Below are 18,937 nucleotides of genomic sequence, written 5' to 3'. Positions count from 1 at the left end.
TTAACTAATAATGATCATTATTACAAGGAGATATTTGAAAATAATTATAAAGAAAAAAATGTTCATTTAGAGAATTTTGAATGAGTAGGTGAAATTCAAAAAATTGATAAATTTTAAATATTAAAGTGATAATCGGTGAAAAACAAAATTCAATCGGTGGAAACAAGGAATAAACGGTGGAAACACAAGAAAAAGTGATAAAATAGCCAAGAACAAGTATGAACTGTGAAGAACAACATTGACAATTTTTTTTTTTTGGAAGAATGTACTTAGCTTGGCCTGAGGATCTTAGGTGCGATGATCCACCTATGTGAACCGTGGTTCATACTTGTGAGGATTGAAGGAAGAGATGCAGCGGAAGATGTGATTAAGAATGGAGGAAGCCGAATAGATGATAAATGTTGGCAATGGTGTGTGAAGCGGAAGTTGGTGAGGCCAACCTTCCAAGTATCTACTGGCCTTCTAGACTTGAAAACAAGAAGAGACTTGAGAGAGAATGCATTCTGTATTCAGAATCTTCATTCACAATTATATCAAATCTAATTACAAAAATGTATATGCAAGTATTTATAGGCAAAAAGGATAGCTTGTGCCGCAAGCTATTGTAAAGTTCTTGATGGAGTACCATCCAAAGTCACCATATATATACAATAAATAAAGTATAAGACATTTGTAATAGAACAAGTATTTGTAGATGTATGTGTAGTTGTAAGGAGCTTGCGACAGATACTATCTCGTTTGCTTATAAATATCTTGCATATACATTCTGTAATCGGATTTGATATAATTGTGATTGAAAATTCTAAATACAAAATTCATTCTCTCTTAAGTCTCTTCTTATTTACAAGCCTACTAAACACTTGAAATGTTGGTCTCACTAACTTTCTCTTTAGACACTCACCATTGTAAACATTTATCATCTATTCGACTTCCTCCATTCTTAATCGCATCTTCTCCTATATCTCTTCCTTCAATCCTCACAAGTATGAACCATGGTTTAAGTTTTAAAAATAATAATAAACCAGAAATTTTAAAACATAAAAAACCCTTTTAACTAATGTTAAGTTTGGTTCAAACTATTTACTATTTACAAAGATGAAAACACAGAAATATTCTCGATTTAGATTTACTGGTTTGCTCATAAACAGAAGCGAATATATACGTGGGGTTATACTGTTTACCAATCTTCTTATTGGTAAAGAAAAATTAAATAAACCATTGAATCGCTTGAATAAATATTTTTTATCCTTACATGTTTTTCTACATTGTTCTACTGCGCATACAATAAATATAAAAAAATATAACTAAAATTATAAAAATATTAATAAAATAATTATAGATAAAAAAAATTACAATCTAAATATGAATAATATAATTAAAGTTATAAAAAATTAATTTTAAAAATTAACATAATATAAACGATTATATATAATATAATTTATTATATAATTAAATATAATATAATATAATTTAATAAAAATAAAATAATATTTTAAAAAATGAAAATATTAATCCAAAGAATTATTTTCTGATAAATTTTATTTTCTCCTAAATTTCAATAATCTGTATTTTATTTGAAAGTTAGTTCTAAATATAATATTCTAATTACAAATAACTAAAATTTATAAATAAATTAATTTTTAAAAATTACATTTATATGAATATAATTTTCTATATTATTTTTATAACAATTTTACATGTTTCGATAATGTTATATAATCTGTATTTTTTTCAAAAATATGGTATAAAAAATAATTTACAAAATTTAATTAATTTTAATATAAAAAATTATTTATATTTTATTCTTTATAATTTTTTAATTATAAAAATAAATTTATAAACTTATATTTTATATTTTAATTTTTTTAAAAAATAATAATATCATTTACAAATTTCAATATTTTTTTTATACTTCTAGTCTAATATAATCTAATCAAAATACATTATTTTGTCCATATTTTTTCTTTTAAATCTGCATGTATCTATTCTCTTAAATCCTTCTTCCAGTTCAAAGATAAGTTAAAGAGATGAAGTAAAAGTTAAAATATGTGAATAACAGAACAACAAACATGTGAAGCACTGACAAATCAAACAACGACATAAAACAGTGGGGGAGGGGAAGACAAAAAACATGTGATAGTGGTGCTTAAATATGATATCACAATCCAAATATCTTATCCTCTTATCAGAAGGAACAGATGGGGTGGAGATTCAAACATATTTCATAACTGTGTATAAATAAATATCGGTATGCCAATTTTTCTCTTATTCAATAAACTCATTTCATTTCTAAAAAAATCTCATATACCTGTGACCACATCATTTATCACTGTATACGTATTTATTATGCTTGATTAACTTTGAATTAATCCGGAAATCCACTTAGGATTAGACTTAATAAGATTTTCCATTTTTTTTCAAAAAGTAATGAAAAGGATAAAAAAAATTAAATAAAATTTGAATATTTCAAAATCGAATTTTGACAAGTTTTCTAACACTAGTGACGTTATTTCACATTGTTTTTACTGCAAACTAAATTCTCAATATAAATAATGAACAAATTATTTTGATAAATAATAGCATAGATTAATTTACAGAAAAAATCCATTAACTAGAAAGAATTATTTTTAATATAAATTATTTATTTTATATTAATCACTTAGATTAATTAAATTAGAAGTGAATATCAATATATTATTTTATAAATCAGTAATATATTTTTTTCTTCTAAATACATTTAATAGTTCAAATATAATTCACATTAAAACATATACTAAGGACTCAAAATTAAAAATTAAGTACTTTGACTAACAAAAAAAAAACTTTAACCACTACATTCCAATAAATTCTTTTATCATATTATAATTATTATTATACTTATTATAATATTATTTACTTACTCAGTTTTTAAGTAATACTCACTAACTCTAATTCATAGAGAATACCACAAACTTCAGTAATCAATTTGAGTTAGTAAATAATATCATCTAACTTGAGTCTACGGGTAATACTTATCCAGTCCAGTTCGTGAATAGATTCAAAAATAATCTTGCATATATATTTCTTTTATTTTGTATTATTCTTTTTATCTTTTTATTATTATTTATGAATACTAGTTATATGATTAATATTATTTATATTATTAAAATTATTTATATTCTTGATATTATTTATATTGTTGATATTATTAATATTATAATAATATAAATATAAATATTAGTATTATTAATCATGTTGATAAAAATATTTATATTAATAATAATATTGAATTTATATATGATTATAAATTCGTGGATAATGTAAAGTTTACCTACAAATAGAGATATGTTGTTTTGTATCAGGGTTAAGATACCCTGAAGTATCTATTTTTTAATTAAATTTATTTATTACTGATAAAAAAAAATTTGTGGATAATAATTTGTAGGTAATGTTGAATTTGTTTACAAATTTAGTTTTGTGAATAATATTTTGTAAATAATGCTGAATTTACATGTGAATTTAAATATGTTGATAATATCAGTAAGAAATACTAAATTTATCTACAGATTCAGATTCATTAGTAATAATGTGTTGGTAAATCTGATTTTCTTTTAATGACATCTCACGAAAATTACAATTCTTGTAAGAATAAAAAAAATTAACATATATATTTAATTAATATGAGGTATTAATATAAAATAAAATATAAAATTTAGAATAAAAGTATATAATTTTCTCACCAATAATGAGGATTGGTTCATTTAAGAATATCATATTTTATCACCATAAAATATGCCAACAAAAAATTAGAAATGTATTGTATTTTTAATTTATATGCTTTTACTTTTTCTTTATTTTCAAAATGGGTATATTATATATTAAAAAAAAAGAGTTTCACTTGCTTTTCCTGAATTTTGTGCAAATTTTTTTTATTAAATAAAAATTATATTTAGAGATAAAAAATAACTAATCATTATATTAAGGTTAAAATATATAGTAATTTAGATATTAAAAAATTATTGATATTTAAAATAAATTTTATTATTAATAAAAAATTATAAAATAATTTATAAATTAATATTTAAATTAGATACCTAGATCTTAACTACTAATATTTTAGATTCTAAATTAGTCTTTAAAAGATTAATAAAGACTAATTTAGAATATACAATAATAAATAGTTAAAACTTTGGTAGCTAATGATTAAATACCAATTTATATGGGTCTGGAAGGCTGAGGGGTCTCAAAGTTTTACTGTTAACTCAGCTTATAGCAAGGTAAGGAGGGTTAGTGATGGGGAGTCCTCTCCGATCTACAGTAGGTTGTGGAGGTGTAAAGCCTTGCCTTCTGCTGTATTCTTGGCCTGGAGAGTATTGGAAAATAGGATTGCAACTAGGGTTAATTTGGTAAGGCGTGGGATGGTGGTTGAAAACCCTGTATGTTGCTTGTGTGGGAAGGTCGACGAGTCGTCGAGTCACTTGTTCGCCGTTTGTGACTTTGCTTGGAGGGTCTGGTGCCTTTGCTTTGAGTGGCTTGGAGTGTGTTCGTAATCCATTTGGATCCAATGCAAAATTTTATTCAATTCAGGTTGAGTCAGGCATCTGTTTCGGTTAATGATGTTTGGGGGGCAATTTTGGTTGGAATTGTGAGTGAAATTTGGAAGCATAGGAACTCGGTCGTCTTTAATGGAGGAGTGGCAGATGTGTTAGAAGTTTTTGCCTTAGCACAAGTAAAGGTGTGGTCTTGGATTACTGCAAAGTCCCGCGAAGTTTATTTTTCCTATCCCTGTTGGGTTTTGGATCCTTTGGCCTGTATACGGCTGATTCGGTAAAACTAGTTAGCGCTTGGTTTGGTTGGTCTTTTGACCGGCGGTTTTGGGTGAGTTAGGAGTTAAATTGTATGTGTGTTTGTAAAAAGGTTGGACCACCCCTAAAGTGGTTCCCATTTATTGATTTTTTATTGCTGATAAAAAAAATACAAATTTATAAATTATTTTATAATTTTTTATTAATAATAGAAACTACTCCGAATACCAATAATTTTTTTATTTTGTAAAATGTTCTCTAATTTAATTACATAATAACTAATTATTTTGATATCTAAAATTATTTTTTATTTAATAATTTTTTTAGTGTTTGTTTTCTTACAAAAACAATTTTGAAAGTTAATTTAATTAATTACATAATTGATCATTGCTATATTTTATTATTATCAAAACAAAATTTTATTTAGATATATTCTGTAAAATCTATTTTTAATATTTACTGGAATTCATGTTATAGAAATTCATGCTGTATTCGGTAAAAGATGGATTTGTTTTTTTCATAAACATTATGCATGTATACGTCGGTTTCAACGTGACTGGTGTGTCCTATACTCTGGCCTTCTTCATAAACGATGGGCTTTGTATTCAACTTTATCTTTGTTTCCAAACCTTCTTTTTCAAATTTGTTTGTTTTTAAATCTTCTTGTGTGCATATCCATTGCTTGAGCAATGCCATCGTAAAGAACAAAATTCACAAAAATTAAAACAGAATATAATATCGAATTTAACACATGTTATATTTAAAATCACCCCAACTACCAATTTTGAATATCACATATTTTATATTTTCCAACCATTATACACATTAATTTTATATTTTTCATACCCTACATTCTATTTCAGAATCCAACAATTCAACATATATTTTAGTCTCTAAAATAATATATAATTTAGTTAATATAAAAATTAATAATTTTTTATCAATAAAATTAATTTCTATTTAATGAATTTCTAATAATGTTATACTTGGTTGATATGCGATATTTTTAAAGGTTTCGCTGAGTTTTCTTTTTTCCTTTATTTTTATTTTCTTTTCTGGAATGTAGTGATGTATATAAATTGTTTGTATAAAGGTACATTGGAAGTCATATTTGGGGTTATTAGGGAGGTTTTTTTTATATAATAGAAAATAAGAATGTGTTATGTAGGACTAGCATGGTTAATAGGTATCTTAAATGTTTTTTTTTTATCAGCAATGAATAAATAAAATTAAAGGGGATACTTCAGGGGTATCCCAACCCATATACAGTAACTTGAAGTGGACCTCCTATATCATCCACAAAAGAAACTCTCCTTTATGGTTGGAGCAGAACAACTTTAAAGTGAGAAAACCAAACCCAAAAATATAACCAACAGGTTACCTTAAAGCAATATTCAACTTTACCGAAACACCCAGAACCGAGACCACCTACATTCACCTCGCCATACGACGAGTTACCCATGCACGTTGCATAACTTTGGCGACCACCGATTACACACATACGGAGGACACCGCTTCCTCGACCGGCGATCATGTTGACCTTTGCATAACTTCAACGACCACCGACTACGCACACATGGAGATCGTCGTTTCATCGACCGACGATCATGTTGACCTTTGCATAACTTCGACGACCACCGACTACGCTCACATGGAGATCGTCGTTTCATTGACCGGCGATCATGTTGACCTTGCATAACTTCGGCGACCACCGACTACACACATATGGAGAACGTCGCTTCTTCGATCGGCGATCATGTTGACCTATGGAGAACGCCCCTTCATCGACCGGCTATCATGTTGACCTTTGCATACCTTCAACGACCACCGACTATGCACGCATGGAGATCGTTGTTTCATCGACCGACGATCATGTTGACCTTTGCATACGACCACCGACTACGCACGCTAGGAGATCGCCGTTTCATCGACCGGCAATCATGTTGACCAGAACGCCGCTTCATCGACCGGCGATCATGTTGACATTTGCATACCTTCGACGACCACCGACTACGCACGCATGGAGATCGCCTTTTCATCAACCGGCGATCATGTTGACCTTGCATATCTTTGGCGACCACCGACTACACACATATGGAGAGCGCCAATTCATCGACCGGCGATCATGACATCCTTCCCCATTTATTTGTAACTTCTAATGCAGATAAGGGGATTCAGCACCCAATCTGTAAAAGAATAGTTAAAAGAGGAGCCCCTGTGCTTTAGCCATTGCCAGGATTTAAGCTGGACTTTCTGAACAATCTCCTCCACATCTACTTTCCCTTGTCTAAAGACAACGAAATTCCTTTGCTCCCAAATACATGCCACTGTAGTTGCCCACACTCCTTTCCAAAAGAGGTTTTGTCTACTACTAAGTTGGGGTAGGTAAAAACTTTCAAAATGAGATAAGATGGTATTCTGCTGGACCGATACAATGCCGATCCATCTAAGACATAACACCCACACCCTCTGAGCAGCATCACATTCAATGAAAGTATGTTGACATGTTTCCTCCTTTAACTCACACATAGCGCAGATAATTGTATTCAAGATCAATTAGAGTATGTAAGAAGGTTTTTCTATAATACATTTATCCAAATAATGTGGTATGATAGAGTGCAATAGTATGTTGGGGATATATTTGAAGCAAAAGTTCTACCACTTAGTTCTAAAGTTCTATCACTTAGTTCTTCCTTATAAGTTGGAATATTAGATTTTGTGTGAAGACGAGGGTTTTTGTTTATTTAGATGGATGAGGTTAGAAGGTAAGAAGTGAGGTCAATAATTACCTACAAATCTCATCCACATATTTATATATAAATCTCATCTGTACATAATTTATCTATAAATTTCATCCATACATATCAACCACATTCACATGTAATTAAATATAGACGAGATTAGTAGGTAATTACATACATATTATCTATAAATTATTTATAAATTATTGTGTATGAATTGACCTAAAAATTTAAAAATGTTTATAAATTTTATTGTGAGATTTTTACCTTTGAATTTTTATTAAAAATAATTTATAAATAACTAAGTTTAATCTAAAGATTTTAAGGACTTTTAATAAATTTTGATTGTATTTTTTATTATTTTTATCCTAAATAATATTTCAAAAGGATAAAGTTTAAAACGATATAATTTATAATGGAATAAAGAATTATGATTTGCAATTTATCTGCAAACTTTTATTCATTCAAAATTTATTTCCAAGCGTGTAGTACATAAGACACTTTCATACTTAAAAGTTAAATGAATAAATGTATAATAAAAGGACAATATTTATCTAAGAAAAATTAAGTTATTTATATTATTTTAATAGACTTTTTCATGTATGTATAAATTCTTATATGTTTAATGTAAACTCTAAACCCTAAACCCTAAGATACTAGATTATAGATGTAACTATTGACTTTTAATAAAAATGGTGTTGTTAATAATGTAGGAGAGATTATTACGATGTGGAGAAGAAATTGTTTTCAAATGACAAGCAGAAGTTTGGATGTTTGACAAACTGATGGTAGGTTTAGAAAATCCGTTCCCAGTAAATGGCATAGCTATGAGGTGCAAGGTGGAGGGTTGCTTGTTTTAAAAGAAAAAAATGAAAAAGTTGAAATCAGATTTGAAAATCTGGAATAGAGATATTTTCGGAAATGTTAACCAAGTAGGGAAAGATCTGCAAAAGAAAATTCAAGACCTGGATGCAAGAGATTATGAAAGTGATCTAGATAAGCCTGAGAGGGAGGTGAGGAGACTCTTGTTAGCAAAACAAAGTGGGAAATTTTTCAAACAAGAAGTTGTTTTGCAATAAAGAGGTCGTCTTAAATGGCTGAAACAAGGCGATCTAAACACAAAATTCTTTCATTTGATCGTGGAGTGGAGGAGAGTGAGGAACGAGATCAATGACATTCTTGAGAATGATCAGTGGTGCGAAGATAAAGAGGTGGTTAAGGCAAATGTTAGAGATTTTTTCAAAGCCAAGTTCGATGGGGTTTCTAGGCCTCAGGTCAGGTTGGACAATGACTGTTTTAATTCTATCTCTAGTGATGACAATGCGTTGTTGGTAGGAGCTTTCTCTGAAGAGGAAGTTAAAACTACAGTTTGGAGTTGTGCTTGTTTGAAGAGCCTTGGTCCAGACGCTTTTAACTTCTGTTGCGACTGTCTAAAGGAGGATATTCTATCGGCTATGAATGATTTTGTGTCAGATGTAAATGGCCTAGGGGGTAAAACGCTTCATTTATATGTTTGATTACTAAGTCAGATAATTCGCAATAACTTAGTGATTTCAAACCCATTTCGTTGGTAGGGTGCGTGAACAAAATCGTATCAAAGATTTTGTCTCTCAGGCTGAAAAAGGTGATTAGTAAAGTCATCGATTTTAGCCAATTTACTTTCCTTGAAGGAAGGGGGCTAATGGATAACATTCTTGTGTCCAACGAAGTTCTAGATGAGATGAAAAGGAAGAAGAAAAGTTGTGTCTTTTTCAAGGTGAATTATGAGAAGGCTTACGAATCCATGAGGTGGGAAATTATTTATTATAAGTTAGGAAGGCTCAGATTCTGTGAAAAGTGGATTTCTTGGATTAAATCTTGTCTAGAATCAACGTCGTTGTTAATTATAGTAAATGGAAACCCGGTTAAGGAATTTATTTTGAAGAAGTGATTGAGGCAAGGTGACCCTGTTCTTGTTCCTTATAGCAACTGAAGGCCTTGTTAGGGTTTCTAGGAAAGCGGTTTAGAAAGATTTGGTTGAGAGCTTGGAGATCGGGAGTAAGAAGATTAAAGTGAACATGCTTCAATACGCAAATGATACTTTATTTTTCTATAAAGCAAGTTATAAAAGTTTGTTTAACATAAAGGTTATTCAGAATTGTTTCGAGTTGGCTTATGGTCTAAAGGTGAACTTCTTGAAGAGCATAATTTGCGGGGTGGGGGTCGATTAGACTGTGATCCTCTGTTTTGCGACAATTCTCAATTGTGACGTGATGAAAACTCCTTTCAAATACCTGAGGATGCCAGTAGAGGGTGTCATAAGAGTGACGTGTTTTGGGATGAAGTGGTTGAGAGGATGAAGAATAGACTGATAGATGGGAGGGTAGATTCGTCTCAATGGCAGGGAGGATTTGCTTAATAAAGTCTATTTTGTCGTCTATCCCATTATTTTATCTTTCTTTGTTCAAGATGCCTTCTACTATGATGAAGAAGATCTTGAGTCTGTAGAGGAATTTTCTTTAGAGGTGGGGTTTGAAGGGAGGAAGATAGCCTAAGCTGCTTGGGAATAAGTCTGCGAGTTTCGGGAAGCGGGCGAGTTTAGCATTACCAATATTAGGCTTTTCAATGTGACCTTATTGGGAAAGTGGATTTGGCGTCTGAGTTCAGACAAGGGTGGGCTGTGGTTGGAGATCATCGAGTCTAAGTATGGAGGTTGGAAAAGCTTGAAAGAGCATAGGGACAATAACTACAAAGTTTCTCTTGGTGGAAAGTTTTGAAGGAGATTTAGAAGTCAGAGGATTGGGGAGGGAAGTTCGAAGACTGCTTTAACTGGGAGGTTGGAAATGGGAGAGAAATCCTTTTATGGGATGACAACTGGGTGAGTTTGGGGCCTTGAAATGTAGATTCACGAGGCTCTTTTCTTTGTTCGCTAATAAGTAGGAAATTTCTCTAACTCTAGGGAATGGGTTAATAATGTTTAGGTGTGGAATCTAAATTAGAGAAAAGGACTTATTTTTGGGAGGAGCCCCCATTTTCAACAAAATAAAGTATAAAAAAAAATTGCAGTGGAGGAATAAGATGAACGTGGATGAAGTACGTGAATGTGAATGAAAGAAAGAAGGGGAAGAGTGTGGATGAATTAGATGTGTGAGGATGAAGAAAATGAGTGTGAGTGAAGGAGATTAGTGGATAAAAGAGATGAATGTTGATGAAGGAAATGAGTCTGAGGAGATTTATGAATGTGAATAAAGGAAATGATTATAAGGATGTTTATATAGAATGTGAGAGAGAAAATTTTGGAGTGATGAGATTTATTATCTTTAAATCTGGACCTTTAGATTAAAAATAATCTACAATTTTTATTTGTTGTCTTAAATGTACACAAATTCATAACATACCGACTAAGTTGATACTAACTTAAATAAATATAAATATTCAATTAAATAAATTTAGTGTCAACTATACTAATGTTAATCTTATCTATTTTAGTTAATTCTGATGATAGTTTGACATCATAAATAAATTAACTTATTAAAAGAAGTTAGAAAGAGTTAGCATTGTTAAAGTGATGCTAATCTTCCACTAATGTAAATATTTATTCAATATTATTATTTTAAAGTTTTTTTAATTTTTTTTATCACATTAGAATTTAATAGTATTCAACTAATATTTATAAACAAATTTGATTAATTAAATTTGATGTTTATTCATAAGTTAATTTGATGGTTTTTTTATAATGACGAGAATAACATAATTTTTGTATACCTCTTTGTTAAAGAAGAGATAAATAAAATGAATAAAAATAAAGAAAAGTGTACAAATAAGAGTGAAAAAATAAAATAAAATTTAAAGAAATTTGATTGAAGTAAATTAAAAATAAGAAAGAACTGTACAGCATTTCAAAAAACTTTAAAATTATTTTCACTTTTATCTTTTCTAACTATAGAAATTAATTTAAACTTTTTATCTTTATTTAATTTCTTCTCAACCAATGCTTTGCGGACTTCAAACACTTATCCCTAATGTCCTCTTCCAAGTGTGTGAAAACTACTTTTATATTTTTTTTATCAATAATAGAAAATATAAATAAAAGAAGTACGAGTAGTCAATCTTTATAAAAAAAACAAAATTACCTTTCATGTATTGCAAATATTAAAGGAGGTATTTAAAATAACTAAATATTAAAATATTCTACCAAATTTTATTATTAAAATATTTCATAGGTAAATTCTTAAAAAACCTTAAATTGAGTTTCTCAATGTTTCAATTAAGTGCTATTTTAGATTAAGAATTGAGTTATATGGATTTTGGTCTAATTTTCTGTATTTTTTTAATAATATTTAATGATTATTTTTATTTAAGTTGTGAGTATTTCGGTTTAATTCTTCATATTTTTTTTAATAATATTTAATAATTATTTTTATTTAAGTTGTGAGTCTAACTAAAATCTTAGTGATGTCTAATATAAAAAATTTTATTTAAAAAAATAATTCTTGTTTCATGTGTTAAAAGAATTACATTACACAGTTAAAAAAATTTCTTTATCTTTTTAAAACATATTTTAGAAAAAAAATATTCAATACATTACACAGTTAAAAATATTATCTTCTGAATGAATATTTAAAAAAAGGATTAATATAAAGAAGTATAGTTATATTATGAAACTCCAATTTCTATTGGAGTGTATAGTTTTTTCTTTTAAAAATTCAATCAAATTAATTTTTCTCCTTGAAAATTGATTGTGCAAAACGTGGACCATGAAGCCATCGAATGTAGTGGCTATAAAAGGTGAGACAGAGTGTGTATTCACATCCTTTCTTCAAGATAGATGAACATGTGCGGTCGACTTAAGTTGTGTATGTCTCTCATCTATTCCTATCTTTATTACATAATTCATTTATAGCTCTTTTTCCTAATAATTTTCTATTGCTTCTGTTCTCTGGTTCTATATTTATAACAATGCTCTAATTCTATTATTTCATTTATATCTCAATTTAAAAACTAAAAACTCACTTTGTTGTAGATCCCATATTGATTAGAGATGAGAAAATAAGTGGGTGTAAAAGCTCACTTCATGAACTAATTTTATGAAGTTAAGTTAGACTTAAAGTTCACCTCATAATACAATGAATTATAAATCATCATAAACCAAACTTTATCAAATTGTATTTGATTTTTTTTTTCAAACCATCTAATTAATTTCAGTCAGTGCTTTGACTTGAAAAACCACTTAAAACAGTAGAATGTATCATACTTTTTTATATTTATTATTTATTCCGTATTTAAATTAATTAATACAAAGTTATTTAACTTTTCAGCATACATGCTGCCTTGAAGACCCCATTTAGTAATAATTTAAAACCATAGTGAAAAGTTAATCTCATTTAAAATTTAAATTAAATGACAAAATTTACAGTAGTTTAAAATTTTATGTGTAAAATGCCTTTTATATTAGAATAATATTTTTTTTTATTTGTTGTGCTCGTGACATGTTAAGATGTTGTGTTTTTTGTAAAGAGGATAAAAATAAAGGTTCTTTACTTTTAGAGATTAATTAATGTTTAGTGAACTGATTATATTTGTTTGTATTTTATAATTTGATGTAATGATATATCCTGGTTGTTGCCAATGACGGATCTCATTAGTTATTTTTGGGTAAGAATTTGTAGGTAGTTTTTCTTGGAAGTTTGGGATAGACTCGAGAGTGAGATCCTATATTCTTCTTATTTTCTGTATAAAAGTTGAGTCATTCCTTAGGTGATTTATATTTATTTATCATTTATATAAAAAAATGTATAAAATATATGAAAAAATAAATTTTCAAGAAAATAATATATTAAACACATTCACCAACCTATCCAATTCAACTCAACTTCAACCACTAGAATTGATAAAATAACAGTTATCTAAAAATAAATAAAAAATCACAAAACCAACTTTTTAGTACATTGTATAACTTCTCAATCCACTTTGTTATACCTTACTAATATATATTAAAATAAATTTGTTGTGCTTAATCTACTTTGTTACTGTTTTCATTCTCAATTTATACTTCTATTTACAATTTCCAATATCAAATTTTAGGGTATGAGCAATGCGATATGTGTTTCAAATATATACTTAACATAATAAATTAATTTACTTACAGGTTGAAAGATCTTGAAAACACACATTCATCATTTAATCAAGATTACTGTCAGCGAAAAATGAAGGCTTTAATATTGTCGCATCTTCTTCAAATTCTTACATGCATTCTGCTATTGACTCCCTCATTTTCTAAAGATGATCGGAAAGTAAATAATACATATTCAATATTGTTTAACCTGAACAAATAAATATACTTTTGCAAACATATATTTCTAAGTATCTCTTTTGTACAATACTTTGTACTTATATTTTTTTTCCTCAAATAATTTTCACATTCTTTTTATTTGTGAGAAGTTATATCTTTTCATATATTACTCTTAGCTTTTATTTTTTATGATTTTTTAAAATAATTCTAATAATGCATATTTTTTTAAAGAAAATATTGGATTACTTTCAAGTAAAAAAGAGTTTGGATTATATTCAAAATGAACAAATTAACCTAAAAATGATTTTATGCATCATAATATTTTCAATGTTTAAGCATCGACGTGAAATTCACCTAGCGGGACTATTATTTTAATTGTTTTATTTTTTTAATTTATCTTGTTCATACTACAGCTTTACATAGTCTACATGGGAGAATATCCAAAGGACATGGAAATCACAGATTCATTTCACACCAGTATGGTTCAAAGTGTTCTGGGCAGGTTGATAACCCTTAATTGTTTCTACAGAACTCACTTTAACAGATTTTCACTCACAATTGAGGCTTAGTTTAACATTGTCTAAAAAGAGAACAATTCTTTTATTTTAAACCTATTATCAATCAAGAATATGAACTTTTTTAACTAATTAAAATTCCATATGATATATATATCCATCCAGCAAATTTGCATCAGATACTTTGCTGCACCGCTACAAGACTTTCAATGGATTTGTGGCGAGTCTAACCAAAGAAGAATCAGAAAGAATGAAAGGTAAGTTTTTTTTTTCAAAAAAAGAACTAAAATATATTAATAAACAGAGTACTTCAAATATTCCAATTACAGATATGTGTCTATTAGCTCAGACCACATTTTCATCAGCTTTTTGCTTTATTCATAAATATATTTTTGGTTTTGGTTCCTGTCATATTCCTACATTAATATGATTGTCATTCTCTGTGCAACTCTAATTATGATTTGTGAAAATTTGGAATTGTTGGACAGGAATGGATGGTGTGGTGTCTGTTATTCCAGAAAGAGTCTACAGTGTCCAAACATCAAGGTCCTGGGACTTCCTTAACTTCCCTGAAAATGTCCCAAGAACAAATGTAGAAAGTAACACAATTGTTGGAGTAATCGATAGTGGAATTTGGGCTAATTCCGGTAGCTTTACTGATGGAGGCTTTGGTCCACCACCACAGAAATGGAAGGGAAAATGCGATAACTTCACTTGCAATTAGTAAGTAATGTTTCTTATAACATGCTATAACACACATACATAAACAACATGTTCGGTTTCAAATTTTAAACTCACATTTTAAATATTTTCATGCCAATAGTAAATCAACTTGGATCCAAACACATAGACCTAAACTTAAGTAATAAAATTTTCAAAGTAATAATTATTAAAAGATATAAGTAACCATTAAATTACTTATATATGAATGCTTGCTTTATGAATTGTTTGTAGCAAAGTAATTGGGGCAAGATATTTTCGTATTGGGGGTCAGTTCGAGCCAGAGGACATCATAAATCCAACTGATACTTCTGGTCACGGGTCTCACTGTGCATCCACTGCAGCTGGAAACCGTGTTCCCAATGCAAATCTGTTTGGGCTTGGGTCAGGAATAGCAAGAGGAGGAGTTCCATCAGCACGCATTGCTGTGTATAAAGTTTGTTGGACATCGGGTTGTATGAATACTGACATTCTTGCAGGATATGATGCAGCCATTGCGGATGGTGTTGATATTATTTCTATTTCAGTGGGACCAACAAAGGTCCAACACCTGGAATATTTTGATGATGAATCTGCAATAGGAGCTTACCATGCAATGAAGAGTGGCATATTAACTTCTAAAACAGCAGACAATTTGGGTCCAAATCGTTACACAATGGTGAATCTTGCACCCTGGTTCCTTTCTGTGGCTGCCAGCACTATAGACAGAAAGTTTTTCACTGATCTCAAACTGGGTAATGGCCAGATCATCCAGGTAATTATCTCTTTAAATTCTTTTACTTATTTTTTAAAATATTAAAAAAGTAACAAAAGATTTCTCTCAATATATGCAGGGAGTTTCAGTGAATACATTTATTCCTACACAGAGTAATGGTTACCCTTTAATTTTTGGAGGAGATGTACCAGCTCCTGGATTTAATAGTTCCGAATCCAGGTACCAACATTTACCAATATCTCTTTTTAATTGCTTTTATTACTTTCTTTATTTATTTATAAATTTTTATATAGTTTCTCTATTTTAAAGGGTTCAACTTCATGTCTTAATTATCTTTAAATATTCAATGTGTCTTTTCCATCTAATCAAGTTGACACAGTTAAAGAAGCAATATTGAATTAATGATTAACACTTTCTAACGATTAAAAATTTTAATTTTACAAAATAGTGAAGATTTTTTTTAAACATTTATCACTATAATAATATTATAATTTATTTAAAAAAATAAAAATTACACATTGTAGAAAAGGTCACTATAATAAATTGTAATTAGTTTTAAAAAATTCAAGTTTTGATTTTTAAATATAATAAAATTGTAAACCTTTAATAATTCTTTAAATATGATATTAGTATAAATTTAAAAATTATTTATTAATAATAAAATTTATTTTATATATTAATAATTTGTTTAATTTTTAAATAATAATTAATTTAATTAATATAGTGACTAATTATTTTTTTAAAAAAATTAGTTTTTACTTAATTATTTTGTTTTAGTATCTGAAGGGAATTGAATATTTTAAATAATTAAAGGAATTAGCAAAGTAATTTAGCCTTATTATTTGGTAATTTGTTTCAAATCTTTCTATTACAATTCAAAACTCCATTCTAACATTACCATTGCTTAGTATGTGCATTGATAATTCTTTAAATGGAGCTTTGGTGAGAGGGAAAATTGTTTTATGTGATGGCTATTATCCTTCCGAACGTGTGGGATTTGCTTCTGGGGCTGCTGGTGTCATATTCAGCAGTACATTGCCTTTAGTTGCCGCATATGTATTTGCATTGCCAGCAATGCACATTAGCGCAAATGATGGACAATCCGTATATAATTATTTAAAGTCAACAAGGTACGAAAATTTTTATCAACACATAAAGATCATACATAAGTGCTATAAAATTTTGCTCAATTAGTCTTGAATTAACTAATTTATATGTCATGTCACCAATTTGTAGTAATCCAGCAGCTATCATATCCAAGAGTTACGAAGGAATAGACTCAGCAGCCCCTTACATTGCTCCTTTCTCATCAAGAGGTCCCAATAGGATCACTCCAAACATTCTTAAGGTAACTTCATGGTACAATATACAATCAATCCAACCAATTCAAGCTCATTTGCTTATATATAAGTTATTTCTTGATGGTGTAGCCTGATATAGCAGCTCCAGGAGTTGACATTCTGGCTGCATGGTCTCCAATTTCTCCTATTTCTTCAGTTAAAGGAGATAGGAGAACATCGTATACGAATATAATATCTGGAACTTCAATGGCATGCCCTCATGTTACTGCAACAGCTGTTTATGTCAAATCATTTCATCCCAGCTGGTCTCCTGCTGTACTTAAATCCGCATTGATGACAACTGGTAATGGCCTCCTTGTCATCCGTGCATGCTAAACTCATTTTATTCCCTTTTCTTATCTCACAATTCAAGAACCCTTCATGGTTAATTTAAAAAGGCTAGTTCTTTCTTTTCTTTCCTCACCTGGGTTATTGTTGGGGTTTTTAATTTGAATACACACGTATGATTTCATTTACACATATATAGATATGGAACTTTTATTTTTGTTGTGAGATCATGAGTAACTCATATCCTTAAATATGATAACCTAAAACCTTATGCATTATCACCCTAAAGTACATTTATGTTGGAAAAAACTAGATTAAGTTCAATTATTTTATGGTATATCTTAATGGCCAAGTATATATATGTTTACGACCAAATTTGTTGGATTATCATTTACAGCTACCCCTCTGAATCCTGCACTTAATTCGGATGCTGAATTTGCTTACGGTGCGGGGCAAATCAATCCTTTGAAGGCAGTAAATCCTGGACTAGTTTATGATCTTGGTCCGAATGATTATATTAATTTTCTGTGTGGACAAGGTTATAGTACAGTATTGTTGCGAAGAATTACGGGAGATAAGAATACTTGTACATCAGCAAATAGAGGATCTGTTTTCAACCTTAACCTCCCATCATTTGCTCTAGCAACCGCTCGCTCAAGTTACAACGATGTCACTTACGGTAGAACTGTCACTAATGTTGGATCAGCTAGATCCACATATAGGGCAATAATATCTGGATATCCATCTTCTTTAAACATCCAAGTAGTGCCAAATGTTTTGACCTTCACATCTGTGGGTCAGAGCCTGTCCTTCACCGTTAGGATTCAAGGAACCATTAATGCAAACTTGGATTCTTTTTCTTTGACTTGGGATGATGGCACTCATCAGGTAAGGAGCCCCATTGTCGTTTATGTTCCATAAATTTTCTGTTACCAACGTGAATGACAATGATTGTGTAATTTGTTGCTTGTTTCTCTTTTTTTTTCTTCCTGTTGAAGTTTAGTGAATAAGTATTCTGGGTGTGTTGTAAACCACAGAATTTATGATAAAGTGCTATGTAAGTCAGGAATAAAATCAAGATAATAATTACTTTTATCCAAAGTATTTTTTACTGCTCCTTTAGATGTTGTTATATTATATGAATACATTCATTATCATTGGTTACTGAAATGAGACGACATTGTGAAAATGATATTTTAAACCATCATTTCACACTTAAGTAAATTAGTATTTTATTATAATATAATATTTTATTTTAAAAAGCGGTTCTATAATTTTCTTAGTAATATAAATGTCACTATATTGTAGACATCCATGATCCTTCTTCACATAACGAAAACTAGTAATAACCAAATAATAAACTTTAAAAAAATATTTATATTGTAATTTAATTAAATTAAAGAAGAAAGGAGGTTGATGAGATGTATATGATTTCTTGAGTATCTTCGAACTTCAAATGGTTACTATAATGACAACTTAAAGAAGATTTTACTGTTGTTTGTTGTTGTAAGGTGAAATTTGTACTTATTCATATATATATATATTAATTTGTTCTTATTTCTA

At 29.2% G+C, this 18,937-nt stretch overlaps 1 protein-coding gene across 3 annotated transcripts; it reads left to right on the top strand.

The window, feature by feature from the left end:
* Positions 1-12,277: 12,277 nt before the first annotated feature.
* LOC137824014 (cucumisin-like) lies at positions 12,278-18,469 on the top strand. Of its 3 annotated transcripts, XM_068629429.1 has the most exons (11): positions 12,278-12,360; positions 13,653-13,797; positions 14,210-14,298; positions 14,477-14,568; positions 14,800-15,034; positions 15,266-15,785; positions 15,865-15,965; positions 16,655-16,876; positions 16,983-17,094; positions 17,177-17,390; positions 17,772-18,469. In XM_068629429.1, exons 2-11 carry the CDS (start codon positions 13,711-13,713, stop codon positions 18,293-18,295), a joined length of 2,196 nt encoding a protein of 731 aa, XP_068485530.1. In that variant the 5' UTR covers positions 12,278-12,360; positions 13,653-13,710; the 3' UTR covers positions 18,296-18,469. The 3 variants fall into 3 exon arrangements, with proteins under 3 accessions (XP_068485530.1, XP_068485531.1, XP_068485532.1); XM_068629430.1 differs by lacking the exon at positions 13,653-13,797 and having other exon boundaries at positions 12,313-12,360; XM_068629431.1 differs by lacking the exons at positions 13,653-13,797; positions 14,210-14,298 and having other exon boundaries at positions 12,341-12,360.
* Positions 18,470-18,937: the final 468 nt, after the last annotated feature.

This window comes from Phaseolus vulgaris, chromosome 8, assembly GCF_000499845.2.
Source record: "Phaseolus vulgaris cultivar G19833 chromosome 8, P. vulgaris v2.0, whole genome shotgun sequence".
Taxonomy (NCBI): domain Eukaryota; kingdom Viridiplantae; phylum Streptophyta; class Magnoliopsida; order Fabales; family Fabaceae; genus Phaseolus; species Phaseolus vulgaris.
This window is presented reverse-complemented; position numbering and strand designations above follow the sequence as displayed.